At 42.8% G+C, this 21,768-nt stretch overlaps 1 protein-coding gene across 12 annotated transcripts in view; it reads left to right on the plus strand.

Moving 5' to 3' along the window:
* Window positions 1-1,503: 1,503 nt before the first annotated feature.
* Window positions 1,504-21,768, plus strand: part of dysf (dysferlin, limb girdle muscular dystrophy 2B (autosomal recessive)) — a 30,591-nt gene continuing 10,326 nt past the window's right edge. For 3 of the 12 annotated variants that reach the window (XM_086058986.1, XM_086058995.1, XM_086058996.1), the window contains exons 1-41: window positions 2,094-2,316; window positions 3,802-3,857; window positions 3,941-4,032; window positions 4,106-4,211; window positions 5,397-5,520; window positions 5,603-5,859; window positions 5,917-6,045; window positions 7,227-7,289; window positions 7,358-7,408; window positions 7,495-7,525; window positions 7,601-7,716; window positions 7,910-8,036; window positions 8,099-8,202; window positions 8,289-8,357; window positions 9,268-9,493; window positions 9,670-9,705; window positions 9,809-9,924; window positions 10,389-10,502; window positions 11,236-11,413; window positions 11,498-11,622; window positions 11,686-11,792; window positions 11,861-12,056; window positions 12,125-12,271; window positions 12,356-12,487; window positions 12,567-12,733; window positions 12,815-12,929; window positions 13,197-13,302; window positions 13,375-13,517; window positions 14,188-14,361; window positions 14,435-14,519; window positions 14,585-14,662; window positions 15,053-15,234; window positions 15,297-15,437; window positions 15,503-15,532; window positions 15,614-15,649; window positions 15,870-15,911; window positions 15,999-16,098; window positions 16,575-16,738; window positions 18,088-18,274; window positions 18,343-18,416; window positions 19,017-19,076. In XM_086058986.1, the coding sequence (XP_085915112.1) occupies window positions 2,229-2,316; window positions 3,802-3,857; window positions 3,941-4,032; window positions 4,106-4,211; window positions 5,397-5,520; window positions 5,603-5,859; window positions 5,917-6,045; window positions 7,227-7,289; window positions 7,358-7,408; window positions 7,495-7,525; window positions 7,601-7,716; window positions 7,910-8,036; window positions 8,099-8,202; window positions 8,289-8,357; window positions 9,268-9,493; window positions 9,670-9,705; window positions 9,809-9,924; window positions 10,389-10,502; window positions 11,236-11,413; window positions 11,498-11,622; window positions 11,686-11,792; window positions 11,861-12,056; window positions 12,125-12,271; window positions 12,356-12,487; window positions 12,567-12,733; window positions 12,815-12,929; window positions 13,197-13,302; window positions 13,375-13,517; window positions 14,188-14,361; window positions 14,435-14,519; window positions 14,585-14,662; window positions 15,053-15,234; window positions 15,297-15,437; window positions 15,503-15,532; window positions 15,614-15,649; window positions 15,870-15,911; window positions 15,999-16,098; window positions 16,575-16,738; window positions 18,088-18,274; window positions 18,343-18,416; window positions 19,017-19,076 (4,674 nt within the window). In that variant the 5' untranslated portion in view covers window positions 2,094-2,228. Of the gene's footprint in view, window positions 1,616-2,093; window positions 2,317-2,773; window positions 3,105-3,801; window positions 3,858-3,940; window positions 4,033-4,105; window positions 4,212-5,396; window positions 5,521-5,602; window positions 5,860-5,916; window positions 6,046-7,226; window positions 7,290-7,357; window positions 7,409-7,494; window positions 7,526-7,600; window positions 7,717-7,909; window positions 8,037-8,098; window positions 8,203-8,288; window positions 8,358-9,267; window positions 9,494-9,669; window positions 9,706-9,808; window positions 9,925-10,388; window positions 10,503-11,235; window positions 11,414-11,497; window positions 11,623-11,685; window positions 11,793-11,860; window positions 12,057-12,124; window positions 12,272-12,355; window positions 12,488-12,566; window positions 12,734-12,814; window positions 12,930-13,196; window positions 13,303-13,374; window positions 13,518-14,187; window positions 14,362-14,434; window positions 14,520-14,584; window positions 14,663-15,052; window positions 15,235-15,296; window positions 15,438-15,502; window positions 15,533-15,613; window positions 15,650-15,869; window positions 15,912-15,998; window positions 16,099-16,574; window positions 16,739-18,087; window positions 18,275-18,342; window positions 18,417-19,016; window positions 19,077-21,768 lie in introns of those variants that run through there. The other 9 variants (XM_086058994.1, XM_086058992.1, XM_086058987.1 and 6 more) reach the window with 9 other exon arrangements.

The following is a 21,768-nucleotide window of genomic DNA, read 5'->3' on the forward strand; positions in this document are numbered from 1 at the left end:
TTCCGTGTGATTATTTTACGGTAGTTTAGTATTCTAGTTTTGTCTCAGCAGATCATAGGACACGCTTCCAGTATGCATAATCCTTCTCCAGTCTGTCTTGAAGGTGTCTCCTCTTGAAAAGTGGAGTTTTTCTTGGTCTGCAACTTCTCAGGCCATACCTATGCAGAGTTCTGGTGATTATCTTCTTCAAGACTATAAATCCTGATGTGGCCAAGTAATTCACCAGTGTCTTAGCAGTTCTGGCGTCTTTAGACGCATCTCTCACTAGTTTTCTTTCCAGGGTTTTTGAAAACATTCGTTTCCTACCCTCTGCCAGGTTTGTTCTGAACCGTGCGTCTGGCGTCAAATCCCTGGTTTATACTTCACTCTCTGGTTATTGACATTTGGAAATGCTTTGATAGCTTTCATTATCCTTCTGCTGCTTTGTGTGCATCAATAATACTTTTTCTCAAGTCCAAACTGATTTCTTTAGTTTTTGCCATGGTAATTTCTCAACGGACAGTTCAATGACCCCTACTAAGGCTTTTAATTTAAACCATTTTTTAAAACTGGAACTTGAGTGAAATCCCATAATTCACCTTATTACATTTTAAGCACTTCACCTGTGAAGTTAAATCACATAACTGCACCAAAGTGGTTTATACAATGACTTAATAAATGGTCATTTCTTAAAGGGGGCTAATAATAATGTCCCAGGTTGTTTTTGTTTTTCCTTAATTCGGTTTTGGTGTACAAATATAAATAATGTGTGCCCTCTAAAGAAAACTAGTATGTTCAGATATGCTATGTTGAAAATCCCTTGCTCTGTTATTTTTTTTTTTACTTTGTAACATTTTGGAAAAAAATGCAAATTTCATAGGCGGGGGCTACTAATTTTGTCCTCGACTGTAAGTGCCGGGGTGGGGTGGGGGTAGACCGTAATAGTGACTCAGCAACCTGCGGTACAGCGTCTTTACCACAGCACGTCACTATTTAACGTATTTAGAGACTAATTTCCGAGCTAAATACTGTCATTGTTATTCTCAAAACAAACAGTTTGTTTGATTTGGGCATACGTCATGTACACCTAACATTTAAAAGCAGGGCCCACGGAATGAAACACTAAAAGAAAAAAGATGCCTTCACGTGCTATGGGAAAGATGGATGTTACCACTCGGAAACTCCTAATTACGACCCAGTTCTGTTCATGTGATTTTTGTTATTACAGCAATATTGTGTATGCTACGTAATTGTGTAGATTCTAAAACAACCTGCTGTGCTAGCGGACGTTAACTCGCTTATAAGTGTTAATATTTCTTTACATTCACAAATCCTTCGGCACTCGCCGCCATGTTTAAACTTGAATAGTTCTCTTAAATCGGAAACTCGGATATTAAAATACATTTCCACTTGTCCAGTAGAAAATACAACATGAGGGGCGTTCGAGTGCAATTTTCTACTCGACATATGGTATTTAGCATAATTTTGATACCTCATGAAGGCAGCATGATTTCAGGAAATATTAGGCAAACTACTCTTACACGTTTTCGGTATGCCTTTAAAGTCATGAAAAACTCAACAAATGAAAGTCCCCTCAGCTTTGGAATGTGTCGAAAATAATGCAAGAAGTCGAAATGTGAGTATTTACATTTTTGTCACTATATCAGACTCCGCATCACAGCTATTAGCTCAACATGACACAAACGTGTGTTCTGTAAAAAAACAAAAAAAAGTCGAATAATGACCACATTAAATATATGTGGAGAAAAACAGCCATATAGTTACACAAGAAGTCACAAATTGTGATTTTTAGCGTTCACACATTTTGCTGTCTAATTTCTTTACTAATGCACACCTATGGTCATTCAATCGTGTCTGTTTGGTGAAGTTTGACCTCAGTGAGCGTGTGTTTGGGTATTTTTGTGCGTGCATGCACTTGTGATCCAAAAATAAAATACACTCTGTACGTGTGTGTGCGTGTGTGCGTGCGTGTGTGTGTGTGTGTGTGTGTGTGTGTGTGTGTGTGTGTGTGTGTGTGTGTGTGTGTGTGTGTGTGTGTGTGTGTGTGTGTGTGTGTGTGCGTTTGTGCGTGTTCGTCGGGGTGGCATGCTGGTGGGAGTGAGGCAGTTTGGAGCAGCAGCTGTAATTTAGCATTCTGCCTCTTCTATCTAATACTAGTCACTCGTCTCCCAGGACAACATTTGGATATTCCACCACGTTTCTGTTCTGTGTGTGTGTGTGCGTTTGTCATGCTGCGTGTGTTCATTCTGTGTGCAGAACGCCTGCAAACGCCGGATGACGACATCAGCGACGCCTACTGCACCGTCACCCACGAAGGTAAGGGTGTGGTTAAGACGACTTGGAAATGGGATGGAGGTGTGAAATTGGTGTGGGGAAAAATAAACATTATTATTATTATTGTTTGTGTTATAATTGAACCGGCGCACTAGTCCCCCTCCTCCTGCCAAACAGCTGAGAGGCTATTAATGGAAAGCTGGCTTCAATGTCTCCCGGAGGGAGGGGCCACGCTGCTGATTCAAGCTCTCATCCATGTTGTTCTCAGTTTTTTTTTTTTTTTGACAAGGATAAAAACTTGTGTCAAAGAAAGCACAAACACGATTGCACAGATACAATCAATAAAAAAAAAAAAAAAAGGGGATGGCAGCACTGCAGTTAGCAAGGGACAGTCGAGGAAGAGAGAACAGGAAATGTTGGGATTTCCTCTGGATGGGATGTGTGTGCGTTCCGGACACACTCAATTGTTAACCACTTTTCCTCTGCGTGAGATCCAGTCCTGCGGAGAACCTGCCACAGAGAGGATTTGCCTCATTTGGACTGTTGTTGTTTTTTTCAGGGCAAGGCACAGATAAAAAGCACTCTTTTTATTTTATTTTTTTTACATGAAACCTCCAAGATTTCATTGCATTGGAAAGGTTTTTGTCATTTAGTTTTTTTTTGCTGTTTGGTGTTAATCATCTTCAATGGCCAATCTTGACCAGTGAAGTAACGATCTCCAGTACCATAGTCGCCAACTCATTTGAAGTTTTCAATCATGTTACGCTGTGTTGTTCAGCGGGCCAACAACCTGAGGCACTCGGACCCCCTGGCCAGTGTCACCTTTCGAGGTAAGAAGAGGATGGGTACCTGTGGGGAAGTGATGCCTCCTTTAAATATTATTAAGAAGCTCTAAACAAAAGGTGCTGAGTCATGTTAACCATATTGTGTTACGGTTGTGGACGCAGCTATAAAGTTAAAACTAGTATGCTTGCTGTCATATTTCCAGAAGGTTCCGATTCTTCCTGAGGTGAGCGCTTCTTTTAACTTCCTGCCTTTGTGCGAGTGCCATTTCCTGTTGTATGGCACGCCAATGAAGAACGCCTTCATCGTTCAACCTCCTCCCAAAATGGTCTCATTCTCCAACTGGAGTGATGTGATTGAAACGTTCTCACAGGAAAACGGAACAGAAAGGTTTCAGCAGCGCGTCTTCGCGGCGCCACGCTCCGGTCACCGTCTATTTGCGGCCCGTGAACCTGCGCCAAGCTCAAACCGCCAGGAAGTTGACGCTGTGCCACTTCCCGTCCTGGAGACGTCAAGTCAGAACGTGTGCTCTCGGGAGATGGAGAGTAATGCGCACCCTCTTGACCTCTCTGAGGAAGGGCGGAGGTGTTTTGTTAAGATGTCTGCCGAGAGCGGAGGTGCAGTTATATGTGTGTGTTCTCGCGAAAAAAACAGGAAAGCAAACAAGCAGGAGAAAAGAATGAGCCTTTTCCGTGTACTGAGGTGCTTCGAAGATGGATGATGTTCTCTCTTCACTTCCTTCAGGGTCGAAGAAGAAGACCAAGGTCATCAAGAACAACCCCAATCCCGTTTGGAACGAGGTGGGCTCTCGAGATCTTCCCAAATATGAAACTCAACAAGTGTTAGCTCAATTTACAGCTCTGATGTGAACTTTCACCTCCAGGGGTTTGAATGGGATCTGAAGGGAGTTCCTTTGGACCCGGGAGCTGAGCTACACTGCGTCGTCAAGGACCATGAGAAGATGGGGAGGAACAGGTGACGACAGATGACCGTAGCTTTGAAGATGGACAGCTGTTTGCAGATGTTTCCACAAGGGTCTTGTGTGCAGGTTTCTGGGGGAAAGTCGGCTCGCCGTCAGAGACGTGCTCAGCTCTCCGAGCTTTGCCGCCTCCTTCACCGTCTCACTGCTGGACACTAAGAGGAACAACACGGGGGTGAGAGAGTTTGGCTCAATGTATTTGTCATCGCCGCAGCCCTGCTACAATATATCATAGTTTCTTTTTAAAATGACCACTTTATCACATAAATCTGTTTAATGAGGTTTTATAGCGCTTGGCCTCAAATTGGAAGTCGACCTCAAGCATTTTCTGACCGTAATATGTAACGTGACCTCACTCGTCTAAACGTGATATTCTAATTAATATTGCCTTTGTGGCGGCCATTTTGCCACTTGCTGTCGACTGAAGATGACGCCACAGTTGCTCAGGGCTCAGGCAACGACCAATCACAGCTCACCTGTTTTCGGAAGCTGAGCTGTGATTGGTTGTTACCTGAGACCTGTGCAACAGTGATGCCCTTTTCACTCGACAGCAAGTGGCAAATGGCCGCCTTCTGAAATTGTAAAATTTTGCTGCTTAACTGATGCAATAATAACCAGAATACCGTATTTAGTGGGGCTGCATAGAACATATTATTCCCCCCCCCCAAAATGGGGGGAGGGGGTGACTTCCCCTAATGTAAATATGTGCAGTATTGAAAACGTAGTCAGTAGGGGTGTGCCAAAAAAATAGATTCTCATAAGAATCACGATTCTCATTTAGTACGATTCAGAATCGATTTTAAATGTCCCAAAATCGATTTTATTTAAATTATTTTATACTGTCTTGCCTTTGTCTGTGTGTGCCTTTATTTGGAGCGCTGTTCATGTTGGCCACTGAGGGGCAGTGTGGTTCCATGCGGTCTAATACACTGTTAAGTTGTAGCCCCATTAGAGAGTAGAAGGAAAAGTCACGATCAAGTTATTCCAATAAAAGTTGTTTTTTTGCAGCGTGGAGCCGTTCTTTTGAGTGATAAAAGTGCCGCGAGTAGCGCGCTAATTAGCATTAGCGAGTCAGACTGGAGTAGATCATTACAATTCCTTGCACATCTATAGATTGAAGCAAAAATCATTATCAATCATATTATTTTGAATCAAAAATCAATCTTAATCCAAAATCGATTCTGAATCGAATGGGAGACCCAAAAATCCGAATCAAATCGAATCGTGAGACATTCAAAGATTCCCACCCCTGGTAGCCAGTTAGTTTGTGCTGCACATTTGTATCTATTGCGAGTGGGGTTCTGGAACGTTTCCTCGGCATTACATTTACCGTATTCTTTTTTTTTTGTTCTTGCTTTAGGCAACACTCACCCTGCAGATTTCCTATATCCCTCCTCCTGGATCAGCTCCTGTCTTCCAGTCCCCATCACTGCCTGAGTCCCTGCCTCACAGCAACCCCAATGTGGAGCTGGACACTGTCACAAGTAACATATCACGCTCTTCCACCCGTAGGGAGTGCCGGTTGCCCAACAGTTTTGTGTGACATGTTGAAGTGTGTCTGTGCAGTGATCTCCCTGGACACACTGGACGAGGAGGACACTGAGAGCATGATCATGCTGGAGGTACCGGAGGAGCAGGCTATGGACGACGGGCGCTCCATGGTGGTGGTCGGTCCCCAGGGACCTCAGGGCCAGGAGTCGCCCGCCGCCCAGACCCCCAAACGCTCGCCACCGGCTTACCACACTCACGGAGGGCTGAAGAGGAGGCGGAGGGGTGCCAGCAGTCGGCCCAAGCCACTGGCCAACAAGCCGCAGGATATTCAGGTACGGAAAGAGGCCGTGAGCACCTTCTAGTGGCTCATGTTGACACCGCCTGTGCAGATTCGCGTGCGGATCATCCAGGCTCGACAGCTGCCGGGCGTCAACATCAACCCCGTCGTCAAGGTTACAGTAGCTGGGCAGAGCAGGAGGACTCGCATCCGCAAAGGCAACAACCCGACTTTTGATGAGGTAAAGTGGAAAAAAATGGAGCAACGTTTTGTATTTTTTTTTGCATGTGGGCACGGAAAGTCACTGTCAATGATGAACTTTCAGCTTGGTCTGAAACGTGGGAATTTAAAATGAGAACACTCACAAGGGTATACACAGAGAAGTTTCATTTTATTTCTTCACATTCATTTGTATCTTTTTTTTAATGTTCTTATACATTTCCGAGGGTGCTGGGACATATAAATGGTATTTCAGTTCATTTCAATGGCGAAAATTGATTTGATATACAAGTAAACACGTTGAAACTAATTACATTTAAATAATAGGTTAATATTATTTTAATGTAAGTAATGAGATTTTCAATATTGTAAAATTTTACTTATACTATAATTTTTTTTTTACTTGTTCAATTCATTCTATCTATTTTTCAAATATTTAATTTGAATTTGATAAATTTACACGCATATCATGTAGAGCTGTCAAACGATTAGACTACATTTTTTAACCAGATTAATTACATTTGAGAATTTTGATTAATCACGATTAATCGCTTAATAGGTTAATATTATTTTAATGTCAGTAATGAGATTTTCAATATTGTAAAATTTTACTTATACTATTACATTTTTTAACTTGTTCAATTCATTCCATCTATTTTTAATATTTTTAATTTTAATTTGATAAATTTACACGCATATCATGTAGAGCTGTCAAACGATTAGCCTACATTTTTAAATCAGATTAATTACATTTTAGAATTTTGATTAATCACGACTAATCGCTTAATTAAAAAGTATTTTTATCAACATTTTTTGCCCGCGAAATTTGAAGAGCACCTGTTATATGTTCATTCTTTTGATATTTAATGTTATGAGGCTGTCGTCCACATTTTTGATCTACTCTACTGCACACTCTCATCCTCCTCTTTTTCTAATCAGTTAATTACCTGCATAATTTAAAATGAAGAAAAAAAAAGAGGCCCCAATGGTTTGACATGAACAAATATTCTGAATGTCATAGGCAAACATTTATAAAATTCTTTACTGTCAAACTGCGGTCAAAATTAACAGTGTGATTAATGCGATAATTTTTTTGTGATGAATCAATGCTTTAACTTTGACAGCACAAATATCATATGACAAAAAGAAATGGTAACTTATCTCCAAATAACTCGCTCTCCACTATACTTGTCACGTGTGCAGACTTTCTTCCTGAACTTCTTTGAGACGCCCTCCGACTTGTTTGATGAACCCATCTTCATCACGGTGAGATGTCCTCATCCACTTTTTCTCCGCCGCTTCTCACCTGACGGGCCTGTCGTGTGGCCCGACAGGTATGCGACTCACGCTCCCTCAGAACGGACGCCGTCGTTGGACAATTTAAGGTGAGCTTTCGGTGCGGGGTCAAAAGGGAAGGAGGCCTTCGCAAAGCTGAATTTGATCTGGAGGGTTTGCGTGCTTGTGTCGACAGCTGGACGTGGGCACGATCTACAGCGAACACCGTGAGTAGCTTGCCGCCGCCGCTTCCTCGCCCTGAGCCTGAGCCACGTGAAATAAGCAGTCTGTGTCTTTGGCAGGACATTGCTACTTGAGGAAGTGGCTGCTCCTCTGTGACCCCGACGACCTGTCTGCTGGAGTTAGAGGTTACCTAAAAGTCAGCTTGTGGGTGTTGGCCGCTGGGGACGAGCCGCCGGTGAGAAGCCAGTGCATTAACGTACTCATTGGGTTTAAGACTTATTTGGATGGCGCTGCTTTAACTTAGTGGTGTCATCACTTATTTTCATGGAGTCCGTTTGGCACCTTTGCTTTAAAATCGACCCCTCGACATATCAGATTGGAGTAAGCGCTTGATGGTGAACATTGATGATTCTTGAGTGGACTTTCAGGCGGACAAGCACGAGTGTGTGGAGGACAAGGAGGACATCGAGGGGAACCTGCTGAGGCCCGCCGGTCTGTCCCTCAGGGGAGCAGCCTTCACATTAAGGGTCTTCAGGGCCGAGGACCTTCCTCAGAGTGAGTCATGTGCATATGAGAGCATGGTAGACAATGGACACCTGACATCCTGTCACGTGCAGTGGACGATGCCTTCATGGATGGGATGAAGCAGGTTTTTGGATTCGACAGCAATCGGAAGAACTTGGTGGATCCTCTGGTGGAGATCCATTTTGCTGGAAAAACAGTACGTTTGTCCAACAAGTATTTAATTGCCACATCGCAGATGTCCAGATACATATTTGGTACTTAAAGATTTTTTTATTTTTTTAGGTCTGCACAAAGGTTCTGGAGAAGAATGCCAATCCGCAGTGGCACCAGAGTCTTACAATGCCAATTAGGGTGAGACCTGCAGTGTTTGAATGAAATCTGCAGTGATAATTTTGTTGACGAGAAATTTTCGTCATATTTTCATCACCAAAAAAAAAATTCTGACGAAAATGAAATGAAAACTAAAATGGAAGCCATTCATTGAAACGCCATTCATGTTTTTTTTTATGCAAGAGCATACAGAAGGCTTTGATGCAGCTTCTGACATGAAGAGGTGGTTTAAAGCAATGGTAGTTATTACAAAAAACGACCACCAGGTGGCAGCAGAGTATAAGAGGCCAACCATGGCCATGTTGCAACAAGCTCTTTTTGAAAGTGTTTTCACCAGAAATGTGAATATTAATGAAACTTAGCTATATTCTAATGATAATTGCTGCAAAACAGATAGAAATATACTTTTTTTTTCCTGACGAAAGAAGAGACTCATCTTTATTTTGATAGGTGCCATGTTCTTATAGCAATAGAACACAATATCGTGTGGACCTTGCAAAACCAGTCAAAATCCAGTAAAACAGCCAGGAGTGAAGAGGGTTACTTCAGTGAAAATGGCTGGGAGTGAATGAGTTATTGTTTAATTGAAACAAAGTTTAAAAAAGACACTGTTGTGTTAAATGTGTCTTGCGTGTTAAACTACAATTACAAAGAAACGTGTTATCATTTTCTGTATAAAAGTTTCAATTGAAAACTGACTAAATTGTCAATTTCGTCGACTAAAATTCCTCTATTTTCGTGGACGAAAATTGGATTAAAATGAAATACAATCAGATGATTAAATTATAACTAACAATTAATTTTTTTTTAAATAATTTTAGTCAAAAGACTAGTACTAAAACTAAAACTAAATAAAAAATTATTGTCATAATTAACACTGAAAATCGAATGAGATGTTCAACAAGTATTCATTGTTTTTCATGCCCTCCAGTTTCCGTCTATGTGTGAGAAGATGAGGATCCGACTTCTTGACTGGTTGACCCTTTTATTTTCACCATTTGCTTGTGCATCTTTAAATCACGCAAGATACGAGTACAGTATATTCCTTTCCCTTACTCCATGCTCTCCTGATAGGGACCGAGCCAGCCACAATGATGTCATCGGCACCGCCCACCTCTGTATGTCCAAGATCTCTTCGCCAGGAGGCGAGATTGAGGGTGAGTTGTGCTTGAAACATTTGTGACATTTTGGGTAAGCATATCTCTTAATCACTGCTCTATTCTCTCCTTTACACACTATACTAAACCTATGAGACTTTGAAAAACTTGCCGTCGTCTTTCTTTCTTACTTTGCATCTCTGTCTGTCTTTTCCGACGTCCTGTTTATGCTTCAGACGACTTGACCCCGCGGAGCGTCCCCTCCTCTGGCAGTATGTCCTCTGTCCTTTTACTTTTCTCCTGTCAATTCCTATCAGTTTCTGTCCGATGAAATTGGTTGATGTTGTAGTTTTTTGTCCGTCTATGTGTCCACAGTGGATGACACACTCGGATTTCTTCCCACATTTGGTCCGTGTTTTGTCAACTTGTATGGCAGTCCCAGGGAGTACAGCACCTTCAACGATCCCCATGAAGCCCTGAATCTCGGAAAAGTAATGTTTTATATGCAGTGGCTTTTTATTGTGGGAGTTACTTTCCAAACCTACCCACAATAGGTGAAAATCCACTATATAAAGAGCATGCACAATATTTTTTTAAATATGTACCTTTATCCTTCCCACACTTTTTAGGCACATTCAACACTTTTTTTTTAACCTTCTAAACTGCGCAGTATTGTGAACGCCTCTAGATGGCGGAAATGCCGAATATGCAGCGTTCCATAGCTGGTTGTTATGTAAATAGTTGACACCATGCAATATTTTTATTTTTTTACTACTGTGCAGTATTTATATAAATTTAGAAAGCTCTTAAAACATATTCCACAAAAGCATCTATGGCGTAATGGGGCCGAAGTAGGTGAACTAAGATATACAGTAGTTGGAGAATGATGTAATAGCAAAAGTAGAAAGACAGGGGTCCAACATAACATGGTAACCTGCTTCCTTTCGTCTCTCAGGGGGAGGGCGTGGCCTACCGAGGTCGAGTCTTGCTGGAATTAACCACAAAGCTGGTGGACAAACCAGAGCCCAAAAATGAAGACATCCCATCGGATGACCTGCTTGTGGTTGAGGTGAGATGGAAGCGAAGAAACAATCAAAATGTAATACAAAGAGTAAGGGTGCCAAAATGTGTGCATTAATTTGGAGTCAATTTAAAGTTCCTTTAAATCCACAAATTTTTCTTAACGCGAGATGAATGACCGCCCCTTACTTGCAAAGCCTGTACTTGGGGAAACGCAGCAGACACGTCTATGTCAAAATTTTGCAATAATACATTTAATAATAATGCATATATTTGTAGAGAATGTGGTCATGTTGTATTTTACAATTTTAAAAATGTGCAGAAGTTGCTTCACGTTAAAGATTAGATAGCTCTGAATATAAAAAGAAAAATGCACCGAGCTGTCACCAACGTCTAACAAATGCAATTATGCTATCTAGTGGCAGATAATGATCTCAACACAAATCAATATCACATTCATTTTTTTACAGTACATATTTTTTATTTGATCTCAATTTTATGTTTTTTTATGAAATTACTGTATTAATGAATATAAGATGCAGCCATATTACTATTAGTATAACATTTTTGTCCACTTTTATGTTAAGAGTATGAAAACTTAGAAAATGAATATTTTATTGTGCATTTAGAACAGATATAAAATTTGTGATTAATCGTGAGTTAATTATTGAAGTCATGTGATTAATTATGATTTTTTTTTAAATAATCGCCTGACACCCCTAATAAATAGTAAAATTACTGAAAAAATTTAAGCTGTTATAATTTTCCGTTTGGCCCTTCAGAAGTTCCTCAGGAAGAGAAAGTTCTCCCTCTTCGTGGCGTTCTATTCTGCCACCCTCCTCCAGGATGTTGACGACGCTGTCCAGTTTGAGGTCAGCATCGGCAACTACGGCAACAAGTTTGACTACAGCTGCCTACCGCTGGCTTCCACCACACAGTTCAGCCGGGCCGTGTTTGACGGTGGGTCGCGTGAGCGCAACCCACGCCGGTGTCGTTTGCGGCCATTTGGGTTGTGCTGATATGTTGTCCAATTTTGTTGTCCAGGTTGTCACTACTATTACCTCCCGTGGGGAAACGTGAAGCCGGTGGTGGTTCTGTCGTCAGCATGGGAGGACATCCCTCCGAGGATTGAGGCTCTGAACATGCTTTTGGCTGCGCTAGACCGACTGGTGAGGTTCGGCTGGGTCGGATAGTCGTGTTTGACGCTGATGTCGTTGTCCGTGTGTGTCCAGGAAGCCAACCTGCAGCGGGTGCAGCTGGAAATGAAGGCGGGGAGCGATATGGACGAACTGGAGCTCCGAGTGGTGGAGCTGTTGGATCAGGTGATCACAGACTGCAGGTAAGACGTGAACATGAAGATGAAGCCATGCTTGTCTTACGATTTCTCACTGCGTTGGCACTCTCCAGTCAGGAGCTGCCTTCTCTGGAGCGCTGGCCGTGCGCAACCCCGCTGGATCGTTCACTTCGACACATCCGCTCTCTGCACCTGCAGCAGATCATGGCGGCGGCGCTGGCCTTCAAACACGGACCGGCCACGGAACTTTCCACGGTCATGGAGCAGGCGGAGGACTGGGCCAGCCGTTTGAGGAGCTTGGCCGAAGAGGTGCGCCCTTCAAGAAAGCTGGGAAAGGCAAACATCCATCGAGGAAAGCTAATCCTGTCTTTCTGCAGCCCCAGAACAGCCTTCCTGACATCGTGATCTGGATGCTGCAGGGCGAGCGAAGGGTGGCGTACCACCGCATCCCGGCACACACCGTCCTCTACTCTGAGCGCCATGGCGGCAAACACTGCGGACAGCTTCAAACTGTCTTCCTCAAAGTGAGAAAAAAAAACATACCTTTTCTTGAAACCACAGCGTACCGGCATTTTGTCATCCAACATGATCTAATCTCCCTGGGATAGTATCCACAAGGTGGTGCCGGAGAGGCCAAACTTCCTGGTCAGCTCAGGGTCAAAGTTTGGTTCGGACTGGCCGCGGACGACAAACACTTCAACCTGTACGCTGAAGGAAAGCTGTCCGTGTTTGCAGAAACAGTAAGATTCATCGCCGGCTTCATCGCATCAACGCTGGCTGGCTCCCTTTAAAACACAAATTTTCTCTCTTTACATTCAGTATGAGAATCAGACTCGGCTGGCCCTAGTGGGCAGCTGGGGGACTACAGGTCTTACTGGCCCCAAGTTTAGTGACGTGACAGGGAGGGTGAAACTACCCAAGGAGAGTTTCAAACCTTCACCAGGCTGGACCTGGGCCGGGGACTGGTACATAAGCCCAGAGAGGACGTAAGTCGTTATGGCTCCCATAAATACAACACATCAGAAAAAAACGCAATAAATTCAAATCTGGTTTCAATCCGATGACAGACTGCTGTTTGATGCGGACGCCGGTCACATGACCTACACAGAGGAAGTCTTTGAAAACCAGATGAGATTACCTGGTGGGCAGTGGATTGGCATGCACGAGGGATACACAGATGTGGTACAGATACGTTTTGTTAATTGGTCCCTATATATAATAGATTTTATTTGTAACACACTTTACATTTATAAAAATTAATCTCAAAGTGCATGCTACAGGCAGAGTAAAAAGTAAAAAATCGAGAATAAAAAAAAAATGCAAATGCTAATATATAATAAAAATAATAGAAAAAATAATAATAATAATTGAATAAACAAGAATAACATATCACTTGCGCTTTTAAGAAATTATGTTATATCCTTTATTGCAAACTCCTGTTTGTGTTAGAATGGAGAGAAGGCCGTGCCGAAAGATGATGTGGAGTGTCCTCCGGGCTGGGTGTGGGAGGAGCCAGAGTGGAGCGAGGACCTCAACAGGGGCGTGGACGATCAAGGTGCGTCGGCATCTGCCAAAGGTGTCATGAAGATGCGTTTTGACAAGCCTCCGCTTTGCGACGTGTGTACAGGCTGGGAGTACGGCATCACTATTCCACCAGACCGCCGGCCCAAGTCGTGGGTCCCCGCAGAGAAAATGTACCACACAAACCGGCGGAGGCGGTGGATGCGCATGAGAAGGCGGGACCAGCAGAAGATGGATGCTCTGAGAAAGGTAACTAATTACAAAGTTATAAAGGTATCTTAAATCCACGGTACTCAGTTGTGCATACCCTTGTAGCCACGTTTTTATTTAAAAAAGGCAAAAACAATTTTAAACAAAAACATTGCAAAGCAGCCCACCAGTTAATAATCACCCAATATGATGAAGACGAAGGAATGGATGAAGTGGTGCGTTTTGAGATTGGCCTAACTAGAATAATCCACCAGGTGGCGCTGTAGCGTCACGGATTTAACTACAATACTCACTCAAGCTTGTGTTCTACTCCTGAAGGTGGAAAAAGCACTCACACTGTACTCAGCAGAAGTGCAGTATATTCCAGATGTGTAAATAAAGTAGAAGTACTGATTAAATTCCTTTACTAAAGTACAAAAAATAAGTAAGTTCAGACTGAAACTTTTCTACCTCAGTTATAATCAATAACTCTTCTATAACATATTTTTTTAATGTGTATCATAATTTGTGGAGGGTTGAAAAAACGTATGAGTCTATCTTGATAAAGTAAGGAGTAGTGAGTGCAGATGTCTATTTTCAAATGTAGGGTGTACAAATGAAAAACAAATACTCAAGTAAAGTACAGTAACAGTGTTTGTTTACTTTGCCTGCTACGCATCTTTAAAAATATATATTTTTTTTTATCTTTTCCGTCGTCGTGCACTCGCAGCAGCGTCCGGACGAGGCGGCATGGGAAGGCTGGGAGTACGCTTCGCTGTTCGGCTGGAGGTTCCACCTGAAGCCGAAGAAGACGGACAGCTTTCGGAGGCGCAGGTGGAGGTGCCGCATGGAGCCCCTAGAGAAGACGGGCCCGGCGGCCATCTTCGCTCTGGAGTGCTCCCTGGTGAGACACGCCATTTGCAGAACGAATCGTCAAACTCGCCTTTGACCTTTTTTGCCTCGTCTTGCTCCAACAGAGCAGCATCGAAGACAAACACGACGACAAGTCTGTCACCACCACATTTGGAGTGAACAGACCCACCATTTCCTGCTTCTTTGACCGTGAGTCTCCCCTCCTTACGGTGTCTTCCCGCTCGTCGGTCTGCTCATGTTTCGTCTGTTTTTAGGGGGCACCCGCTACCACCTGCGCTGCTACCTGTATCAGGCCCGGGAGCTGATGGCCATGGACAAGGACAGCTTTTCTGGTATACTCACTCTCAGCAGGCCTCAGTTATTGCAATACACACTTAGACCAGCATAACCCCTTTAGGCTGTTTGTATTTCTGAGCTAATGGGCTATTTGACTAGCTCGTCATGAGTAGCGCAATTGTTAGTACTGTGTGTGAGTGCTAAAGAGGAAAGGAATGAAAGAAAGGAAGGATGCAAGGTCCTTTAAAGGTTAATTGAGCACTGGTGGGGAAAAAGGCAAAATAGCTTCAGTTGATTCCAGCGCTAACGGCTCCTCTGAGACTCTTCCCTGGGCCTGGAAAAACAAACAGCCGCGCACATCACTGTACCTCTCTGTGAGCGCTTCGGGGTCACGCTGAATCCTAACACTCTCCCAAAAAAGATGGTGCTTTTTTTTTCCATTTCAGACCCCTACGCCATCGTGTCTTTCCTCCATCAGTCCCAGAAGACTGTAACAGTGCGAAACACCCTCAATCCCACCTGGGACCAGACGCTCATCTTCTATGATGTGGAGATTTTCGGGGACCCTGAGGCCACAGTGGCCAACCCCCCGCACGTGGTGGTGGAACTCTACGATCAGGACACATATGTGAGTTGGAACTCTCTTGAATGAAGGAATACATTGAATTGCAAAATGGCTTCTTGCCACAGGGAGCGGACGAGTTCATGGGTCGTTGCGTGTGCTCGCCGTCACTGAGCCGCTCGCCCAGCCTGGCCTGGTTCCCCATCCGCCTCGCTGACAAAGACGCCGGCGAACTGTTGGCAGCTTTCGAGCTCATACGCCGGGAGAAGGTTGGTTGGCATTTTTGGATGTTTTAAATGTTGAGGCGTAAATAAATAATAATGACGCTTCGCAGCCAGCAGTTCACCATGTTCCAGGGTTGGAGGTGAGTTCATTGTCTTCCTCTTCTGTCTTTATGTGTATTTGCTCTTCATTAAAAATCTTCTTGTTGCTTTTTCCCCCTCAGGGTGACATTGGAACTTCAAGCCATGTTCTGGATGAGGTAAGTCCCATGGTTAAAATTGGGGGTATGGCCTTCCTGTGTGGAGTTTCCACATTCTCTCCATAGTCTTGCATGGGTTTTCGCCGGGTGCTCTGGCTTCCTCCCATATTACAAAAAGTTTATACATTCAATTAATGAAGATCTTGTGTCAAGTTACACAGTGTGAAATGTTTAGCAGAACAAAAAGTTGATATCCGCGTTGCCTTTGCGTCTCCCTCAGTTGATGTTCCCGGGATTCCTCTGTGACAGCGTCCAGACATGGGTACGCAAATTGAGCACCAATTTCTAAACTCACCCTTTCCCGTCTGATAAAATGATTGTTTTTACGAACGCCGTCTCCTTTCGGCAGCCAGAGGAGTCGGACCTTCCATGCCTACCCCCTCAGAGGGAACCCAATGTCTTCGTGGTGCCGCAAGGGATCAAACCTGTTCTGCAAAGAACAGCCATCGAGGAATGCCTAAGTGTTTTTTTTTTTTATAACTTGTGTGAACTTCTTGTAGGCTTTTAAGCACACTTGTGACGTGTCATGTCATCAAGTTGTATCTACCCAAGCGTAAATTGGGAGGCAACAAATTATGAAATATAAATTGTAATAAATTATGTATATTAAAAAGTATGCACACGATAAAGGAACAGAAGTTTTAAAGATAACAAGATTTAGAACCAAGGAGTTGAAATGAAATGAAAGTAGTCGTAAAAGGTGCAATGTTATAAAACAACTTGAACAATGAACCAGAGTCTCACTTGTCAAATCAAGGATATTATTAAATAATTATGAATTAAAAGGTATGTGCATTGTGACTAAAATTAAGGATTCTGGCAAATTTCTTTAAATAAAGATTTGCCTGTAAAAAAAAAAGGGGGGACAATAACGGCTGGGAAACACTTATCTAGTACATATTCAATAAGATAATATCTTGCGTTTAGGTTTTGGCCTGGGGTGTTCGCAACCTGAAGAGGTTCCAGTTGGCAAGCGTCACCTCACCTAGCCTGCAGGTGGAGTGCGGCGGCACCACGGTCCAAAGCTGCGTCATCCGCAGCATGAAGAAGAAGGCCAACTTTGACGTCAACACCCTCTTCCTCGACGTGGTAAGCGGCAAACGTTGGAGGCTGACCTTTCCTTGGTGCCTCTTTACATCGCACCTTCGGAAAAGCCGCAGCGAAATGTGGAAACGTTGCACACTTTTTTCCAGCTGCAGTGCGATCGGTGTTGTCTTATTGTGGCAGCGCGCTCTCGCGGATGGAAACATTCTCATCATTTTCCCCTAAACACCCATCAGGGTGCTGTAGTGTGACACTTTCAACCCCGCGTTGGAAACGTTAACATATTTTCCACTTCAATCAGTCCAACTATTGGATGTCGATTCATTTTGCGTTCAGGTAAACAAGCAGGGTGACTAAGGTAGTGGTAATGATGATCTCGTCCTAATTTACTCACACACTGTAATTTGGACGTCTTTAGTTGAAAACAAAGCCATTATTGTGGTGTATAAATGGCAACCGTTTAATTTGACCTTCTGCAGCTTGTGCAGGGTTCTGCAACCTGCGGCTCAGGAGCAAAATGTGGCTCTTAGTTCCTTTCCTGTGGCTCCCTGTGGATCTCTAAAAAAAAAAGAGATGTTTTTTTACATACTTAATTTAATTTTTTAGATAAAATGATTTTGATTTTAAAGAATGAATAATTAAATGTTCAAAAAATGTCAGAAGGTAGATTAAAAAGTTAAAAAATAAATAAATTAATAAATAAAAGTGCCCAAAAAGGAAGAGGAAAAGCAGAAAATGACCATAAAATGTCAGAGAATTAAAAAAAAAAAAGGCAAAAAAGAAAACGTTCAAAAAGTCACCATAAAACGTCCAAAAACAAAATAAGAAAGGCAGAAAATGACCATAAATATCCACACAATTGCCAAAAATGTAAGAAAATCTATAGCGGAAAAAAACGCCATAAAATGTCCCCGCCAAAAAAGAAGAAGGCAGAAAATGACCATATGTTTATAAAATTGCCAAAAACGTCAGAAATTTGACAAAAATTAAGAAAAGTCTAAAAATGTATTAAAAACAAAGTCTGAACATTTGAAATCTAAAAAACAGAAGAGGAAAGGTAGAAGAACATGAATGTGTACGTATTGGATGCTGCTGCCATATTTTTGTTGAGGTGCAGCTCTAATTAGCTCGTGGGCCCTCAGTACGTTACTAACACACTGTTTCCTTCATCACAATCTTCAAATGCTTTGCAGCTCCAGACAGATTTTCCGTTATTTATTTGGCCTTAAATGGCCCTTTTGGCAATAACCCCTGATCTAGTGGAAGAATGTTTATTGTTGTGTCATTATTTGTGGTAAATCCACCATAATTTTTGGACCAATTAAGTGAAATTGGATAACGTCCTGTAGCACAGTGTTTGGAAATCACTAACTATGGGTTCTTGACTATCGCAGAGACTCCCCCTCGAGGAGCTCTACATGCCCCCCCTTGTGATCAAGGTCATCGACAACCGTCAGTTTGGCAGGAAGCCCGTGGTGGGCCAGTGCACCATCCGTTCCCTGGAGGAGTACCGCTGCTCCCCCGGGGAGGAAGGCGAGGAGGCGGAGCAAAGGGAGCAGGCGGAGGCAGACGAAAGCCGAGGTGAGAAGACGGCGAGGTAATGTGATCTCATGACATCATAAACATCTCTGCCGTGTGTGCTTGTGCAGGTCTGATCCCCCGCGGGGTCAGCGGCGACGCCTTCATCACCGTGGACGATGAGGAGCCGCTCATCGCGCATCAGGTTGCATCACTCTTGTCATCTTGAATACATCAAAAGATGCAAGCAAATGATTTCCTTCCTGTCATCTCTATGGAATGCTTTGTCGCCCTAATGAAGCTTAGCACTTTTGTTTTCTGTTTAAAAGCTTCTTTTTTTTTTAACTAATACCCATTAACATGTACTCACAAAGCTCCAGAACTGACATGGAATTTTTTTTTGTTATTATTGTGGCTACAATATAGATAACTTGTTAAATAATTGTGTGTTTAATATCACTGCCATGAACAAGTTGGACGTTTGGTAAGCAAATGGAACGCACCTTCTCATTTTCAGAGAAGATGCGCTCAATTTGCTCACCCAACTGTCCAGCAATTACATTATTTATCTGTACATTATACACACTTCAAGGACCCAAATTTAGTATTTTGTGTATACCTTATAAAGAATGTGTGGCCACCAATAAGCATTTTTTGTGTGTGTTATATCTATAATGTGACCAAAATTCTAAAATCTTTTCCCCCCATGTAACTTCTTTGCTCTGTATGCACTCCATGCTCTATGCCTCTCACCTTTTGTGTGTGTGTGTGTCTGTGTGTTTTGTATGTGTCTGCATGTGTGTAGCTTGCAGACGGAGCCAGTTCCGCTATTATTAACCTCTCCGCCTCGAGCTGCAGCCTCCATGTGGGTAACAAACTTGGATCTCGCCGCTTTCATTCATACAGACACGCATGGCATTAATACTAGCGCTGACGATCAATTCTAATTTCCTCCATTGATTCTATTTCGATTCACAAGAGTTCAGTTTGATTCGATTTTTCCCAATTCGATTCAGTTCAATCTGATATTGATTAATTATGGAACATCAATTCATCTTAAATATCAAGTATGATAAAAACTCCACAAACATTAAATTCCAAATTAAAATTTGGCAAGTCTTAAGTGTTACACAAATATTGACATCAGCAAAGATTAAATAAAAATATATTAATAATTCCGTTTTTGTAAATGTACATAAATTAAAAATATTCTTAAATGTCTGAAAGTGCAATAAGTCAGGGTTTTCATAAATGTGAGAAAATACGTTGAAATTCTTGTAAATGTAAAGAAAACAGTAAGATAGACAAAATATTGGGCCTTTAAAATTCTATATTCTTATGAATTTTTATAGGGAAAAGAGATATTAGAATATTTGATACATGGTTTTATAAATCAATATCACACTCGAAAAGCAAAATCGATTTGATATTGATCATTAGATTTTTTAAAACCCAGCCCAAATAAATATTTTGTATGAATTATGAAGCACATTCATTAAAATTGAAATCTGCACGCAAGTCTGGTGAATGTATCACATCAATAACTAGGGGGGGGGTTAATCCTAATTTTACCCCAATTTTACCCCAATTCTACATTTTGAAAAATACCATTCAAGGGAATGAGACATTCAGCAAAAAATGTAATCATTCTACTTAGAACCGTGCAGCTCATTGAAGACATCTTGGAAATAAACGTTCTCATTTCCTAAATTCTCGCATTTTTCACTATTGCGCTTTTTCTGTTACGAAATTCCTAGAGACCCCTCTTAAAATGTCTTCCATTTGAATGAATCCACCAGCATTTCAGTGTAGTGTCAGCTGAAATCACACTTTCTAGTTGTTTCTATTATTGTGTAAAGAGGCACCGTTTCACGACAGGCAGACAAAAGAATCGCACTCGCTACTAACTACAGGTCGGGCCATTGGAACGTTTTTATTGATGGCGTTTATTTTCAGTGCGACACTGATGGATCGCAGTGCCTGCGCCGAGATGAGGATGGAAGGAGATGAAACACGACACTTCTAACATTGTGTTCTCGCGGTCGCGGCTCGGCAAAAGAAGCGGCGCTTGCGAGACGAGGTCTTCGCAAAGCTCCGCACGCCGCGCTGTGCGGTTACGCATGAAATCGGATCCCCCATTTGAGCGGGAGACCATGCTCCTCGTAACATTCTTCTATTTTATTTATCCAAGCCAGGTCAATTAAAAGACTTGACATGACCCGGACCAGACTACACACGCTAACGCTCACATTGCATGTGCACGTACACTTCCTGGCCTGTCGTGCCCCTCCCCCTGCTCAACAGTAATTGGGGGTGATTTCTTTCTCTCTAAAAAAGAGATATTTGTTTTATTAAGGGTCCGATATTGAAGCCAGTCAAATTAAAGGCTTGGCTTTCTCTCTGGCTGCAGCCAAAGTCAACAGTGTTGCTACACTGTAGATCCTTTGCACCGCAGACAGTGAGCAAAGAGCGGCTTAAGGAGGGACAAAGTCAATAAAGCAAAAGCACAACGTTAAAAAGGGAGTTGAAAGAGGGAGGACTAATAAGTCATGGCAGCCCCAAATAAAAAAAACTCGCTCTCATGGGCTGCTGCTGCTCCTGCTTCTTTCATGGGCTCTATGTTGTGATGATGATGATGATGATGATGATGATGATGATGACCAGATTACCCGTCGTCTCGTATTTTCTTTGCGACTTGGAAGCGTTTCAGAGAACCGACTGTCGGCGACGTCACTACCGACACCCCTTTTGATATATTCAATATATGTTCCACATTTTTAATATGGGCAACGCACGTGGCTGCTTAGTCGATGTTGGCGCGGCCCGGCTCACAGAGGGCGCGTTAAACGCCATCTGCTGCCCTTTTCCATGCCATGCCGGCCCTTCGGAAAAATGAGGAAAGCCGTCGCGTTTATGCGTGAGTGTGGGAAACAAGCGTGAGGGTATCCTACGCTGAGCCCACCTCGCCATGAGTGCGCTCTTGTTTAACATTTGAGCGCCCACACAAAGGAAAAAGTGGCGCATGAGCATTTTAGCGGTCCTCAGAGAGTTGAAGGTTGGCGGGCAACACTGGGTCAAAGTCGAATGTGTGTGTGCCGCTTTGTAGTCGCCGCTTCTCCAGTTGTGAGATGACTTTTAGTCAACTTGATGACACTCACGCTCTCATACTGGGAAAATGAGTCTCCATTAAAAAAAAAAAAAAAAAGCGACATTAAAAAGCGGACGGCTTGCATCCAAACCGCAAAAAGCCGTCAGTCAACATTTGTAGAGAATGGAAGACGGAGAGCGCGGCCTCACATGACTCATGGCAGCCGCGCTCGCACTTTACAAGCTTTACTTTCACGCCAGCGCACATTCCAGAACAAAGAGACTTCTTGTTTTCTCCAAGAGCAAACTCTTCATGTGGTTTGAGGAGAAAGTCGGAGAAATGTGTTAACAAGCGACTTAGAACGTGTTTAATCTTCTACTTTGGGAACGCTCCGACATCTCCGCTTTCATTGATTTATTGATCGATTCTAGCGTCAGGTGCACTATTCGGCACGAGTGAACATTTTCCG

Source organism: Leptonotus elevatus, chromosome 17, assembly GCF_054856555.1.
Source record: "Leptonotus elevatus isolate MCC_2025b chromosome 17, RoL_Lele_1.0, whole genome shotgun sequence".
NCBI classification, from domain to species: Eukaryota; Metazoa; Chordata; class Actinopteri; order Syngnathiformes; family Syngnathidae; genus Leptonotus; species Leptonotus elevatus.